Raw genomic sequence first — 14,731 nt, 5'->3', positions numbered from 1 at the left:
TTCAAGAGTCAAAGACACCATCTACGTGTCTCTCTCTCTAAAAAACCAAACCCTAAAACCAAATCCATCTCAGAAACACCTCTCTGTTTCTTCATCAAGATACCCTAAAATTTCTCTCATCCCCTTCAAGAAACCCTAAATCGCGAGTGTCTCTCTCTACAATGGCGGCAGAGACCAAGAAAATCCCATTATCAACAAGCGATAGCTTAAATATGAACCAGGAAAAGACAATCGAAGAAACCTACCAGAAAAAGTCGCAACTGGAGCACATTCTTCTGCGACCCGACACCTACATCGGGTCAATCGAGAAGCACGCGCAGATCCTCTGGGTTTTCGAGAATGACAAAATAGTCCACCGATCGGTTACTTATGTGCCGGGGCTTTATAAAATCTTTGATGAAATATTGGTGAATGCAGCGGATAATAAGCAAAGAGACCCGAAAATGGATTCTTTGAAGGTTGTGATTGATGTGGAGAATAATTTGGTTAGTGTTTATAACAATGGAGATGGGGTTCCGGTGGATATACACAAGGAGGAAGGAGTTTATGTGCCCGAACTGATTTTTGGGCATTTGCTGACTAGCAGTAATTATGATGATACGATGAAGAAGACTACTGGTGGGAGAAATGGATATGGTGCTAAGCTTACGAATATTTTTTCGACCGAGTTTGTGATTGAGACGGCTGATGGGAAAAGGAAAAAGAAGTATAAGCAGGTAAATCTGAGTTAGAAAGCTGGTTTCCGTTAATGGCTTAATGATTTTTTTTTAATTATTTATTAAAATATTAAATCTATCAGATACGAAGTGCACTACAATTTAAGGTTTAACTGATTAGCGAGATTGCAGTTGAATTGTTGCTTTATACACACACACACACACACACACACACACACACACACACACACACACAGATATATATTTATTTATTTATTCTGGAAGAGGTTTAACGTACTTCAAAAGGTTTTGATTTAATTTTATGTTGATTTTTTTTGCTGGGATCTGTGATATGTGAACTGGTATAGAAGTTTAACTTTCAAATTCTAGTTTGTTTTAAGATGAATTTTAAGGTACTTAACTAGGCAAACTATGCTTTAAAAGGACAAAGTGTAATGATTATGCTGGATTCTTTTGTTGATTTTTTAACACGCTCTTGGATGTAACATTGGTTTGTGTTGCTGATATAAAGGTTTTCTCTAACAACATGGGGAAAAGATCTGAGCCGATAATAACTAAATGCAAGGAGGGTGAGAATTGGACCAAGGTGACATTTAAGCCCGATTTGGCTAAGTTTAGCATGACTCACCTGGAAGAAGATGTGGTAGCTCTGATGAAAAAAAGGGTGGTTGACATGGCTGGTTGCCTTGGAAAGACTGTCAAGGTTGAGCTCAATGGAAGTCGTGTTCCTGTCAAATCATTTCAAGATTATGTTAGCATGTACTTGAATTCTGCCGCTGAGTCTGGCTCAGAACGCCCAAAATGGTTGTTTTTTATGGTCTTTTTTCTGGCTATCAAATTCTTTATATGTTTCTTCCTTTAAGATGCTCAATGGGTATTTTTTGGTTTTGGCCAGTTTCTACGAGAAAGTTGGTGAGAGGTGGGAGGTTTGTGTGAGCCTTACTGAAGGTCAATTTCAGCAGGTAATTGAGAACCTTTCTGAATGAATCACAGTTTATTTCCAAGTTCCTATATCCTGAATAATTGGGTTTCTTTAACAGGCCAGCTTCGTTAACAGCATTGCCACCATCAAGGGTGGAACTCATGTTGATTACGTCACTAATCAGATCACTAACTATGTGATGAATGCTGTTAATAAGAAGCACAAGAATTCCAACATCAAAGCCCATAACGTGAAGAACTATTTGTGGGTTTTTGTCAATTGCCTTATTGATAACCCTGCTTTTGATTCTCAAACAAAGGAAACTTTGACACTTCGCCAGAGCAGTTTTGGATCAAAATGTGAACTTTCTGAAGACTTCTTGAAGAAAGGTCTGTTACATGTGTTGTTTGGTTTTCTGTAAACTGGAGTTCGTTATTTATTATATGATAGTTCTGTGTGTTTTATGCTGATCATTATGTATTTGCAGTGGCAAAGTCTGACATCGTTGACAACCTCCTCTCGTGGGCAAAATTCAAGGAAAATAAAGAGCTTAAGAAAACTGACGGAACAAAGACAGCAAAGGTTAATGTGCCAAAGCTTGAGGATGCGAACGAGGCTGGCGGGAGGTATTCCGAAAAATGCACTTTGATATTGACAGAAGGAGATTCGGCAAAAGCTCTGGCAGTAAGTTCCATGATCAACAACGTTTTCTGTGGCAACATCAATGTAACTTTCTTTAACAGCTATTGATGTACGCAGATTGCTGGTGTGGCTGGGCTGTCTCAGATGGAACGGAACTTCTACGGGGTATTCCCTTTGAGAGGTAAATTGCTCAATGTGCGAGAAGCCACGCCTAAACAGCTCAAAGAGAATAAGGAAATTGAGAGCATCAAGAAGATTCTTGGGTTACAGCATGATAAACAGTACAGCAATGTCAAGTCTTTGAGATACGGTCATCTGATGATAATGACAGATCAGGTTAGTGCTTCACTTAGATATTTTTTCCGTGGCGCTCTCCCATAATCCCAGAGCAGAGATTTGCTAACCTTTTGTGCTTTAAACAGGATCATGATGGGTCTCACATTAAAGGTCTACTGATCAATTTCATTCATTCATTCTGGCCATCATTACTGAAAGTCCCATCTTTCTTGGTTGAGTTTATAACTCCTATTGTCAAGGTTGGTGCATTTAACTAATCAGTCGTTAAAAAATGGTGATATTTTTCTTCAAGAACTTTGGTAACTTTCAGTGCTCATTGTTCGTGCAGGCTACTCATAGAAATGGAACAGTTCTATCCTTTTATTCCATGCCGGAGTATGAATCCTGGAAGGAAAGTTCGAGTGGGAATGCAAGTGGCTGGTCCATCAAATACTATAAGGTTTGTTCACTTGACATGGAAGAAAGGAATCTGGGTATACATGGTTATATTCGTGTGCTATCAGTCGTTTGTTATCATTGTCATTCCATCCTGGAGTAACATAGTTGATGTCCTTGTAGGGGTTGGGAACAAGTACATCCAAGGAAGGAAAAGATTACTTTAAAAACCTTCACAAGCACAAAAAAGACTTTTTATGGATGGATGAGCTGGACGGGGACGCGATAGAGCTTGCGTTTAGCAAAAAGAAGATTGAAGCAAGGAAGAATTGGCTTCGGCAGCATGAGGTTGGTTTTTGCTGCATATCTGTGGTTAAGAAAAGAAAATGATTATCGTATGAAACTACTGTCTTTTAAGGGGATCTTAGTTTATCCGAATTTTGCAGCCTGGTACTCACCTTGATCAGAACCAGAAGCTCATAAAGTACAGCGATTTCATTAACAAGGAGCTTATATTGTTTTCTATGGCGGATCTTCAAAGATCTATTCCTTCAATGGTTGATGGCCTGAAGCCTGGTCAGAGGAAGATCCTTTTCTGTTCTTTTAAGAGGAATTTTGTCAAAGAAGCGAAAGTTTCCCAGTTCTCTGGTTATGTATCCGAGCATTCTGCTTATCATCATGGAGAGCAGAGTCTTGCCGGTACCATCATTGGAATGGCACAAGATTTTGTTGGCAGTAATAACATTAACCTTCTTCAGCCAAATGGTCAATTTGGCACTCGCAGTGTGGTAAGATAAATGATGTCTCACTTTTTGAAGTTGAATCAATGCTTAGTAAGTTGCATTAACCCTAATCTGATTCTCATTTTTTGTTTTTGAACCTGTTCTTCACAGGGAGGCAAAGACCATGCAAGTGCTAGGTACATTTATACCCAGCTTTCTCCTATTACAAGGTTCTTGTTCCCAAAGGATGATGATGGCCTTCTTAACTACTTGGATGAAGATGGACAAACCATAGAACCTACTTGGTAAATGTTTCATTTCAATAATAAAAGGAGTTATTGGTGTCTTCAAGGTGATATTTATAAAGAATGTTGCCTAATAGCCTTTCCGGTCTAGGTACATACCAATTATACCAACGGTCCTTGTAAACGGTTGTGAAGGAATCGGCACTGGCTGGAGCACTTTCATCCCTAACTATAACCCAAGGGATGTTGTTGCAAATATAAGGCGGTTGTTGAATGGTGAAATGATGGAGCCTATGAATCCATGGTATAGAGGTTTTAAAGGAACTATTGAAAAAGGTGCATCCAAGGAAGGTGGTTGTAGCTACACAGTAAATGGACTCATTAACGAAGTCAATGAGACAACACTCAGGATAACTGAACTGCCTATCCGTAGATGGACTGATGATTACAAGGCATTTTTGAATTCGGTTACAGAGGGGATTAGAGATGAAAATGGAAATTTACCAAAAGATCCCTTCGTTAAGGTAATATTGATATCTAACAGGTAGTGTATTGTGTAATGCTTGTGTTTTCTAATGGAAAATGTTCTGGTTGCAGGATTTCAGAAAGTATGGTGATGATGCTGCTGTACATTTTGAAGTTCAGTTGTCGGAAGAGAACATGCTGGTTGCAAAGCAAGAGGGTTTGCTAAAGAAATTTAAATTAACTACCACAATTAGCACGAGTAACATGCACCTCTTCGATTCAGCAGGGGTGATTAAGAAATATGACAACCCTGAACAAAGTACGAGTTAGATGTCATTTAATCTTTGTTCTCCAGTACATTACGTTGTTTGAATGCTCATTTTTCATCTTTCAATCCGCAGTTCTTGAAAATTTTTTCCACTTACGGCTTGAATACTACGAGACAAGGAAGGTAAGTTCACTTTGAATTGTACAAGAACCCATAAATTTTTTCAATTACTTCCCATTGATAAACAGTTCTAATTACAGTCCTTTTTTTCTAATGCATGCAGAAAGTTCTGCTGGAAAATCTAGAATTTGAGTTGTTGAAATTGGAAAACAAGGTCAGGTTTATCCTTGGAGTTGTGAGAGGGGAAATCATTGTGAACAACAGGAAAAGAGCCGATCTGTTACTGGAGTTGCACCAGAAAGGTTTTAACCCCATTCCAAAGAAATCTAAGGCTGTAGTTGCTGGGGCGACTGACGATACAGAAGAAGCAGAAGACAGCCCTGATGTTTCTGGAGTGCGGGCTAGTGACTATGATTATTTGCTGTCAATGGCAATTGGAACCTTGACACTTGAGAGGGTTCAACAGCTATGTGCTGACCGGGACAAACTCAATGGGGAGGTTGACAGTTTAAGGAAGACAACTCCGAAAGTTTTGTGGGTGAAAGATCTCGAGGCTCTTGAGATGCAACTTGATGTATGTGCAGCGAATCAACACTCCATATTTGCTTTTCTCTAACTTATATTCTACGCTTTGCTATGTCATTTTCTTTGCTGTTTCATCTCTCTGATTTTTAAGCAATACATGCATTTAGATGCTGGATGAATACGATGCTGAAGCAGAGGAGGCAAGAAGGAAATTAAAAGGTGGTGGTGCAAAGGGTGAAACTGGTTTTAAGGTTTCTAAACAAGCACCTAAATATCCACGGAAGTACACTAAGAAAGCCATAAGCGAAGAAGTATCTGTTGAGACCACAGGAACATCATCCAGTTTTGCAAGTGAAACAGGTCAGCAGGCTGAGATGCTTCTACTAGCAAATTATCTTTCTTGACATGTTTTATAAATTTCTTGAGCTCTGTTAGTGTTTTTTCTTTAGCTTCGTCGGAGAATGCTGCTGTGGTAGTGAAACCCAAAGGAAGGGCAGGCTCAAAGAAGGCTCCTGCTAAAATGGTACATTTTTCGATCCTTCCAACTCCCCACCCAACCAAAAATAAAAAGAAAACAAAACAGCTGACAGATGAAATTGGAGCTCTTTGGAACTTACAATCTACTGTTTCTGTTGTTTAGCAGGAAAAACTCTCTCCAGTTTTGGATGACATTGATGAGGATGATGAAATAGAATCTCTGAAGAATCGACTTAATGCATATAGACTTGATTCTTCGCCTGAGCAATCAGCTGGTAAGTTTTCCTCACCAATTTATTTCTCATTATACTTCTTTAGCATTCAACAAAATTGTTTTAATGAAACTTCAATTGTTTTATAGAAATTAAACATCTGAATTTTGGAACTCAAAATGTTTTGTAGAAAAAACCAGTTTTTTCTCTGTCCATTTGAAAAATGATGTGGTTTTAACCATTACTCAAACACTGATGTGGTTCTAAGCCACAGATCTGCCGTCCTGACTTGTGATCTTAATGGCTGGTTTGTTTTACCATCACAGATATGGAAACTGATGTGCTACAAGTACCAGCTAGGAGAGGTGCTGCTCGGAAGAAGCCTCTAGCAAATGTTTCAGTGATTTCTGATAGTGACGATGAACCAAACCTTGACGATGACGCTGATGTAGAAGTGAAAGCTTTACCAGAAACAAAAAAGAAGGGGGGCAGAAAAGCTGCTGCTGCAAATGACAAGGCAGCCAAACCACCTGCACCAACAAAGAGGAGAGGACCAGCCAGCCAGCAGTACCAGGGATTGGGCCAGAAGCTTCTAACGGAAATGTTGAAGCCTGCTGAAGGAGCAGGAATATCGCCAGAAAAGAAAGTGAGGAAAGTGAGGGCATCTCCATTCAACAAGAAGAGTGGTTCCGTGTTGGGCAGAATTCACAAGGAAGATGATACTGATAGTGAACCGATGTCAGCTTCTTCATCTGAAAACACTGATGTCATTGACGTGCCAGCAAGAGCAAGACCGCAGAGGGCAAACCGGAAGCAGACTAGGTACGTGTTGAGTGACTCTGAGAGCGAGAAGGAAGAATCTGATTTTGAGCAGGCTAATGATGATTCAGACTCTTCCTCTGACTAGGAGGTTGGTTGGTTGGTTTAGTTACGGGACGGGAAACTGGAGCTCATTTCCCTAAGAACTAATTGTATGCATTTTTTTCGGGCAACAATTACCTGAAAATATTCTGTTAAAATAATTTTTCTTGTGAAGAATAATTTGATATTTGCTTCATAAAGATTTTTAATGAGCAAAATGATTTTTTAATAAAAAACAATGAAAATTAAAATAAAGATCCATAAAGACTTTAATCATTTAAAAATAAATAGGATAAATATGTCTCTTCAATTTAACCTCTATTTCTTTATTAATGTATTCCTTAATTGTTTAAATGCAGACTTGTTATTTAATCAGAAACACTACTCTGTAAAAATATTATAACAGTTTTCATAAAAAAAAAATATTAAAATAATATCTCAATATTTAATAAGTGATTAAGAGAAAAGAATAAATTAATATGATAAAAAAACAAAAAAAAAACTTATTTTCATTGAGAGAATTTGTATTTTGTTCTTGCATATCACGTGTATAATAATCTTAAAAAATGTTAATATTATTTAAAAACAAAGGTAAAGTTAAATAAAAATTTAAATATCATTTAAATTATTTTGTTTTCAGTGCTGGTGATTGCAAAGCTAATAAAAAAAGATTAAAGGACTATATAAAAGTCTGAACCACTAGATAGAAAGTTGGGCTTGCATTGGCTTGGCTCTTTCCCTTTTTTTGTTTAATAGGTCGACAAACACCATCCATCCTATTTCATATATTAAAAAATAAAAAAACACATAACGTGCCATTATTAATGGCAACTGATTTATAATCTTTGATACACAAGTTTATTTAAGAATACCTTTACTATTTATTTATTTTTAAAATTAGTTTGATAATTCTGAAGACATTAGTCTTACTTGCAAGGAATAATATAGAACTTCCCATTTGCAAGTTTTAGAAATCATCGGATTTATAATGTTTTTTTTTTTGGCCTACTGATTTGAAAAATATTTTTCTAATCACTTGAGAACTACCGGCATCATATAAATTCTTGAAAAACTAGTTTATATAAAAAATTTAATATATTGATATTAAAAATTTATTTTTAAAAAATATATTATTTTAATATATTTTTAAACAAAAAAAATTAAAAAGCAATTAATACCCCAAAACACCCTCTTAAGTTTTCAATGAACCCTTAATTAAAAAATTGATAATATATCTAATTTTTGAAATTGTGTCTAAAATACCCGCAATGCCTGTGTTATTTCAATGCTAGAATGTATACGGATAAAAAATAATAACAGGTGCTCATGGGGGGATAGCTGATCTGCCTGGGCTGTGGCTTTTGACTCTCCTGCTCTTAACGATAAAAAGGGCATAAAATTTCACATTCTACATCTTGGCAAAGGTCACTTGATTATTTTTTAATTTTCCTTGATTGTGAAAAACAAAAACAATGATTGTTCTAACTAAGTAATCAAGTCCTCAAGGTATGCCATCGAGGAGCAAAACACATCTACATTCTCCTTAACCAGTTGAGATGTTCTTCAGACAAATCTTTCCTTTGCTTCAATATTGTTATTTATATTCAAGTTCAGACAGAAAACTGCCCTAGTGCAAGAACATGTAAAATTTGTACATTGACCAAGACAAGCGATCTGCGTAGGCCTTTCTATTTAAATCATGTATGAAATAGCAATAATTGATCTGAACCGGTCAATATTTTCTTCGGCTCACAGAAAATGGCCCTAATGTACCTGAAAACAATATTTAAATCCCTTCAGACGATGAGAATTTGATCTATCATCTCTTTCCAGCTGCTTCCATAAAGGGGAGCTGCTTACAACATATAGAGATTTTGCAGTTTCTGTACACATTCATGTTAGCATTCAAGGAAGAAAAACATAAACCGAAGACACGCCTAAAATTTGTGAAACAGGAAATGGGCGCTTGCTACATTACAACAGACTAGTACAGTTCTAAAGAGTAAATTTACCTGGGATGGTGACAGTTTCTTATGCTAAACCCTACACAATCTCGATCACAAGGTAATGTTTCGTTTAGCCGCTTCCATTTTTAATAAGAGATCCTTAATATCAGCTTCCATCCTCGTCTTCATACTGAAATATTCCTGGTGAGCTCTTTCCAGGGCCTGAAATTCTTCAAATTTTTGTTTCCGCATTTCCTCAACCTCAACTATGCGCAATTTAGAGATTCTACTCGTGAACTCTTCCTTGATTTTTTCACTCTTCGCAATTGCAATTCTTTTCAGGCCCTCAGCTTCTCTTCTAGCATCATCAGCACGTGCTTGAAACATCTTAGCTTCTGCCTGTTTGATTCTAACAATGCTCTCCAGTTCATCAAAAAGGGGCTCCTTTTGGGCACTTCTCAGTAACTCGGGTTCAACAGGGCATTTATCATTCAAGTCAGAATGGAAGCTAGGACGTAGGCTAGTTGATCTTTCCAATTGAGGATTTTTTTCATTGTATACAGATTTGAACCATGCAGCATCGTGGCCAGGTCCAGCAATGGCACCATTGCTTCCATTTCCTTGTTCCTTCAAGAAAAACCCAGATGCGTTGCCAAACTTGGATGGATCACTTTCTGCAATCATGAGGAGGACATCAATGGAATGAAGACAATACATAAATAAACAACACATTGATAACGTAGGAGAGCATGGAACCTCAATATGGCACAGCAGAATCATATTAAGATTGGCAAATGCTATGAATTAATTCATTAATACTCATGCAACTAGAGACAGCATTTTGATCTAGCCTACCTATCATCATACATAACAATAAGATCACATTTTTTAACATTTTCTGACCAAAATCCCAAAGCACCCACTAAAAAAGCATACCAAAGAAAAAAAAATAGAAACACGGTAAATCTTCACAACAGCTAACTGGTTGACATGGGAACCAGCTCATCAAATTGAAACAGCAAATAAAACATGTCCTGAAGTCTGTATAAAGTTGGTACACATTTAAAGATTGGCACACCCTAGAAAATAAAGGCTGAAAATGGCATTCCTCATTCTGAAATACAGAAAAAATGATTAAACTGTGTTCACAAGAAATATCTGAATGCTCTAAAAACTTCCTCATTCAGGATGCCGAGAGAAAAATAACTTTGCAACTAAAATGTCAGCAGTTTTAGAAATGGTTGAAAGCATTCAAATTCCCCATCTTCAAAATGGTAAGTCACCCCGGTATAAGAATATATCCTACAAGGTACAAACTACAAGCAAATGTGAAAAACTAAATGAACATATTTTTCAACAGCAAAAAATAGAGAATCAATTAAAAGGGACACAGCAAAGTTAATCGATAATAATAAGCATAAAGCATGGCATACCAGCACATATCTACAGAAAGCTAGCAACCCAAAGCACTCCAAAAAACATTACAAAAAAGGTCCATTGATGTATGATTCAGAACAACTTACCAGTCAGCAAAACTATTATATAATTATAAACCTCGGCAAGATTGGACTTATTTGCCAACTTTGCCAGCATCTGATGAGCTATTTCATGCAGACGTCTCCCTCTCACATCCTTGCTGGCACGGAAAATTCTCTTGACATATTCTAGTTCTCTGCAAAATGCCTCTGCTGTCCAATCTTTTGCGAAGTTCTGGAAAACCTCCTTCACAAAGCCAAACATCTCAGAAGGATGGTCACAGGCAACGCAATGGAACTGCATCTCAGTAGTCCCTTGAGCACCACTCACACTCCTTCCATTCCTAATGCAAGCTTCTCGCAGTGCACAATCAGCATGACACCAATGAAGGCAAACATCACACCCAACCCAACTACATGTATTAGATGCCATATCAAACTTCGAGCACACAAGACACATACATAAACTGCAAAAACCATTTTTCTTCGCACAAACTTTGCAATCACATTCATCCACAGGCAAAAGACTCTGACATGTCAGATTTCTGCACCTCAAGTTCAGGAAAATCTCAGCCAGATGAGAAGATGAAATGCCACAGTCTACTTGGAGATACTCTGGAGAACCTGTTCGCAAAGCTACCAAGACTTCCAGTTGAGCACGATGGGATTTCATCAGCATATCCAAGTTTAAGTCAGACCGGTTTTGCAGCATGCTTTGAAGTGCACATATTTTCCCTTGCTTATCGGTATTTAACAGAATCTCACGGATGCTCTCCTTTAAACATGATGCAGATTGTGCTGTCATTTCATGGAATTTCTTGGCCATCACATGAATGGGCTCAGAAACTATTCTGCTAAGGATAGTCTCAACAGAATCAGCTCCGCCTATCCGAAATTGGTCTCGTTCCTTCTGGCTATTGCTCCTATATAGGCTACTGCCATGTTTCTCTTTGATGGCACGCTTCTTCTCAAAGCTATAATTCGAACCAATATCATGGGATCCCACACTTTGAGAAGGGGATCTAGTGTCATCATGATTCCTTGCCTGCCCTCCTGACAACTGTCTATGGAAACTCAATTGTCTTCCAAGTTCACTGGGCATTTTTGAGCTTCCTTGAAAAGCTTGACCATTTGACAAACCCTGTACTGCTTGAGGCTGATGAAGAGAGCCATTTCCATTCAACAAATTTTTTTGATATAAGGGAACATCTTTATGCTTAGAGTCATTTTGAGTCTGACCCTGCCAACTCGTTTGATCAATACCCTGAAATAGGGGGCGGCTGTGAACAGATTGTTCATAGTTGTCCATGTCCAACGAATTCTGAGTTAGAGAACAGCTTGGATTATGAATAAATGACTGAGAACCTGAAAATGACATTGATGCAGTAAACCCGTCAGAATTTGTTTGGAAGGAGCTAAAGGACTGAACACTTCTCCCATGGCTTGGAGAACCAGGAGCCTGGGTCGTGTCTCCGGTTGCACCAATAGGCAACAAAACATTTGGTAAGCTGAGAGAAAGATCAAGCGGTTCCAACAGCAGCTTTTCATCTTTTGACTTACTACCACGCGATTGCTCTGATTTCTCAACTCGTCTAACAGGGGAGCTAGTAAACAACTCAAATCCCCTAGTACTAGGTCCTTCCATATCGTCTTCCCCATTCCTGAATATGGCAACGTTTCTCGATTCTCTTTCGACCCATGCACCATCTTCTGCAGAATCAACATCGTTGGTTGGTGAAATAACGACACTTTTGCCCTTGTCCTTCAAGTTCTGACTCAAAATCCCTGTCACTGTATTTATATTCACTTCAGCTCCTTCATTCTCCTTAACAATTTCCTTATTTGACTCTGGCACTTCAACCTCCTCTGCCTTCACCTCAAGATCGATACCCTTACCTTGTCTATTATCCTCCTCCGAGCTCTGAGGCTCCACGACAGCTATATTCTTACTTTCCTCCTCCTTGCACTCGACTTTTTCCTTCATACTCTGGTTGTCCTTGTTGTCTTCACCAGCAACCCTATTACCAACTTCATCCTCCGTGACACTAGCATTATCATTAGAAGTCTCCTCAACATTTCGCGTCTCATCAACTTCCTTAGCCACATCCTTCCCCTCGTGAACATTTACTTCATCGGGCCTTTTCTCCTCTTCATTTACTTGATCCTTAACTTCGGACTCAATCTCAACCTTCCTATGATCAGTATCTTCGATAATATCCTCACGTCTTTCATTGGCATTATCATTCTCATTTTCCTTAGCAACTTTAGGAACTGAATCAGGTTCTGGCTCAAGCTCCCCTTCTTCCATTTCACTATTATTCCCACTCTCAACACTCTTCACCTCCATCTCAGCACTTTTAGCCTCCACCTCAGCACTTTTTGTCTCCGCTTCACTTTTCTTCCCCACTTCCACACTCTTCGATTGCTCACTCCCCGAATCCTTCGACCATGTGGGTGACGACCTCGACTTAGAATTTGAAGACTTCACTTTCCCCTCATCCCTCCCACAAACACTTCCTCGTACCGCCCTAGTTTGCTCACTCCCTGAATCCCTCGACCAAGAAGGTGACCTAACAACATCTCTCAAACCCTTAGGAGACGACCTAGCACTCCCCGTCCTCTCCTCATTTCCACCTCTACTACTAACTCCTCTATTCTCCTCAAATTCCTTACCCCCAAACCTCCTCCACGACGAAACACTCCCTTCTCTCCTCGACCTTTCCCTCTCCGACCTAAACCCTTTCGGAAAATCCCTCCTCGACCCACAAAAGCTCTCCGATCGAAGAATAACCCTATCACTACCACCACCACTGCTTCCACCATACCCTTCTCTACTATTACCGCTACCTCCTCCATTGCCATACCTATCAAACCCTAACCCTGTCCCTTTTCTTCGATCAAAGCTATCAAATTCATGATCTGATCGCTTCCTAACCATTCTGGTGCTCTCTCTATTATCATCATCAATAGATCGGTCTCGATCATACCGGGTCGAGGATGATGACGTGGAAATCAACCCTTTGCGCGCATTATCGGATTTGTAATAGAAACTTCTAGACGGTCTACTTGGATTTGAATCCTTGACTGAGGTTTTCTCGTTATAAGAATCAAGATCATCACTTGATCTCAATCTCTTCATTTTGAAACTAACAAACAATTTCACAGAAATGATTTAAAATAGTAAAATTAAGAGCTTGGAAACCCTAAATTTAGGGATCAGGCTTATAATAAATAGTTTACATATTACAAAGCGAAAGCTACGGTTCATCTGTAAATTAGTTTCAGCTTTAAGAAAACAGGCTGAAGATTTTTAACAACATTTAAAAAAAGAAGAAGCTGAAACTGAAGATTAGAGGTAGTTGTGGATGGAGAGAGACTAATTACTGGTCGATCCGGTAGACGATAGAGGAAAGTAACCGGCGAGAGGGCAGGGATAAGAGGATGGCGCGGTGGAGTTGTAAGGTATGGGGTAGGAATAGTGAATAAGGAAGGAGAGAGGTCAGATTTGGGAAAGCAAAGGATGCTGTGGGTCTCCGTTTTGATGTCTTTCTTAAACCTTATATCAGTCAACGCAGTTAAACTGCTGGTTGATTTTTTTTTCAATGTAATTTGGGGAGAGACATGGAGGGAGATCTGGATGCGTTTGTTTTTACGTAAAAAATTGTTTTTGAATTTTTTTAAAATTAAATTTTTTATTATTGTAATAAATTTTAAAAAAATATTATTTTAATATATTTATAAATAAAATATACCAAAAAAATCATTATTATAATTGTAAACACTAATGTTCATTTGAATTTTGAAGCAGGTACAATGAGTGTCTCGTAAGAATTTAATTTTTTAAATTTAAATTATTTTTATATATTTTTAAATTGTTTTAATATATTAATAAATATTTATTTTAATTTTTATGGTTGAGTTTATGGTTAGGTACCGTACAACTTATTATGCATAAAATTTAATTATAAAAAATTATTTTTTTATTTTTTTATTTACCAATCTTCTTCTATGAAACAAACACAAACTTTAATGTTAGAAGAAATTTTAAAAATAAAATAATACTCTTTAAAATAAATAAAATAAAAAAAACTTTGAACAACTCTCGGTTTTGTATTTTCTGTACTTGTGTTTATTTAACCTCTTGGAAGAAAATTTTTCTTATAAATAATTTTTTATTGAATTGTTTTTTTTTTAAATGAAAGTGTTTAACGAGGAGCTCGTTTTTCTCTGCTTCTCTTATTATCATTTTTACCGGTGGTTCTGTTGCATTGGTTTTCTTTCTCTAGGTTATGAATACGTCCACGGGAACAGGCAGAGATCCCGGAGGAGAAGCGATAAGCTGGAGATTGGCCTCAAATCAGGAATCTGATGGCGTTTCTCTGTTTCTTGTTGGCAAAGTTTGGCCCGGAAAATCTTTCAATGGAAAGGCACTTCTTTTCAAACCATGGAACGCCGGAAGAGGAATCCAGGCAAGTGAAATTGAGCGCCGCCTCTTCCCGTTG

The 14,731-nt window shown here is 38.0% G+C and overlaps 2 protein-coding genes across 6 annotated transcripts; one reads left to right on the top strand and one right to left on the bottom strand.

Moving 5' to 3' along the window:
* LOC105126331 (DNA topoisomerase 2-like) lies at positions 1–6,982 on the top strand. 5 transcript variants are annotated; one of them, XM_011027167.1, is made up of 20 exons: positions 1–716; positions 1,189–1,481; positions 1,573–1,639; positions 1,718–1,988; positions 2,087–2,283; positions 2,359–2,577; positions 2,664–2,777; positions 2,867–2,977; positions 3,097–3,261; positions 3,360–3,701; positions 3,807–3,940; positions 4,032–4,404; positions 4,478–4,664; positions 4,747–4,796; positions 4,897–5,307; positions 5,426–5,618; positions 5,708–5,781; positions 5,899–6,010; positions 6,274–6,641; positions 6,672–6,982. In XM_011027167.1, the coding sequence occupies exons 1-20, from the start codon at positions 162–164 to the stop codon at positions 6,852–6,854; spliced, it is 4,419 nt and encodes a 1,472-aa protein (XP_011025469.1). In that variant the 5' UTR covers positions 1–161; the 3' UTR covers positions 6,855–6,982. The 5 variants fall into 5 exon arrangements, with proteins under 5 accessions (XP_011025469.1, XP_011025468.1, XP_011025467.1 ...); XM_011027166.1 differs by having other exon boundaries at positions 5,717–5,781; positions 5,902–6,010; positions 6,274–6,982; XM_011027165.1 differs by having other exon boundaries at positions 5,717–5,781; positions 6,274–6,982.
* Positions 6,983–8,449: 1,467 nt separating this feature from the next.
* LOC105126333 (protein OBERON 4-like) lies at positions 8,450–13,797 on the bottom strand. The gene is made up of 2 exons (XM_011027169.1): positions 10,278–13,797; positions 8,450–9,428 (listed from the first exon to the last, which is right to left on the bottom strand). The coding sequence occupies exons 1-2, from the start codon at positions 13,366–13,368 to the stop codon at positions 8,866–8,868; spliced, it is 3,654 nt and encodes a 1,217-aa protein (XP_011025471.1). The 5' UTR covers positions 13,369–13,797; the 3' UTR covers positions 8,450–8,865.
* Between the last annotated feature and the right edge of the window lie 934 nt (positions 13,798–14,731).

The sequence above is a fragment of the Populus euphratica genome, unplaced genomic scaffold (assembly GCF_000495115.2).
Source record: "Populus euphratica unplaced genomic scaffold, PopEup_1.0 scaffold78.1, whole genome shotgun sequence".
Classification (NCBI taxonomy): domain Eukaryota; kingdom Viridiplantae; phylum Streptophyta; class Magnoliopsida; order Malpighiales; family Salicaceae; genus Populus; species Populus euphratica.
The sequence above is the reverse complement of the archived record's forward strand: the minus strand, read 5'-3'. Positions and strand labels throughout refer to the sequence as shown.

What these genes read in the sequence shown, in the direction of transcription:
- LOC105126331 (XM_011027163.1), top strand. Translation starts at nt 162, where the DNA reads ATGGCGGCAGAGACCAAGAAAATCCCATTATCAACAAGCGATAGCTTA. An exon ending in GGTCCATCAAATACTATAAG is followed by an intron (nt 2,978 to 3,096) that starts GTTTGTTCACTT and finishes ATGTCCTTGTAG; the next exon opens with GGGTTGGGAACAAGTACATC. An exon ending in CAGTTTTGCAAGTGAAACAG is followed by an intron (nt 5,619 to 5,707) that starts GTCAGCAGGCTG and finishes TTTTTTCTTTAG; the next exon opens with CTTCGTCGGAGAATGCTGCT.
- LOC105126333 (XM_011027169.1), bottom strand. Translation starts at nt 13,368, where the DNA reads ATGAAGAGATTGAGATCAAGTGATGATCTTGATTCTTATAACGAGAAA. An exon ending in TATAATAGTTTTGCTGACTG is followed by an intron (nt 9,429 to 10,277) that starts GTAAGTTGTTCT and finishes TCATGATTGCAG; the next exon opens with AAAGTGATCCATCCAAGTTT.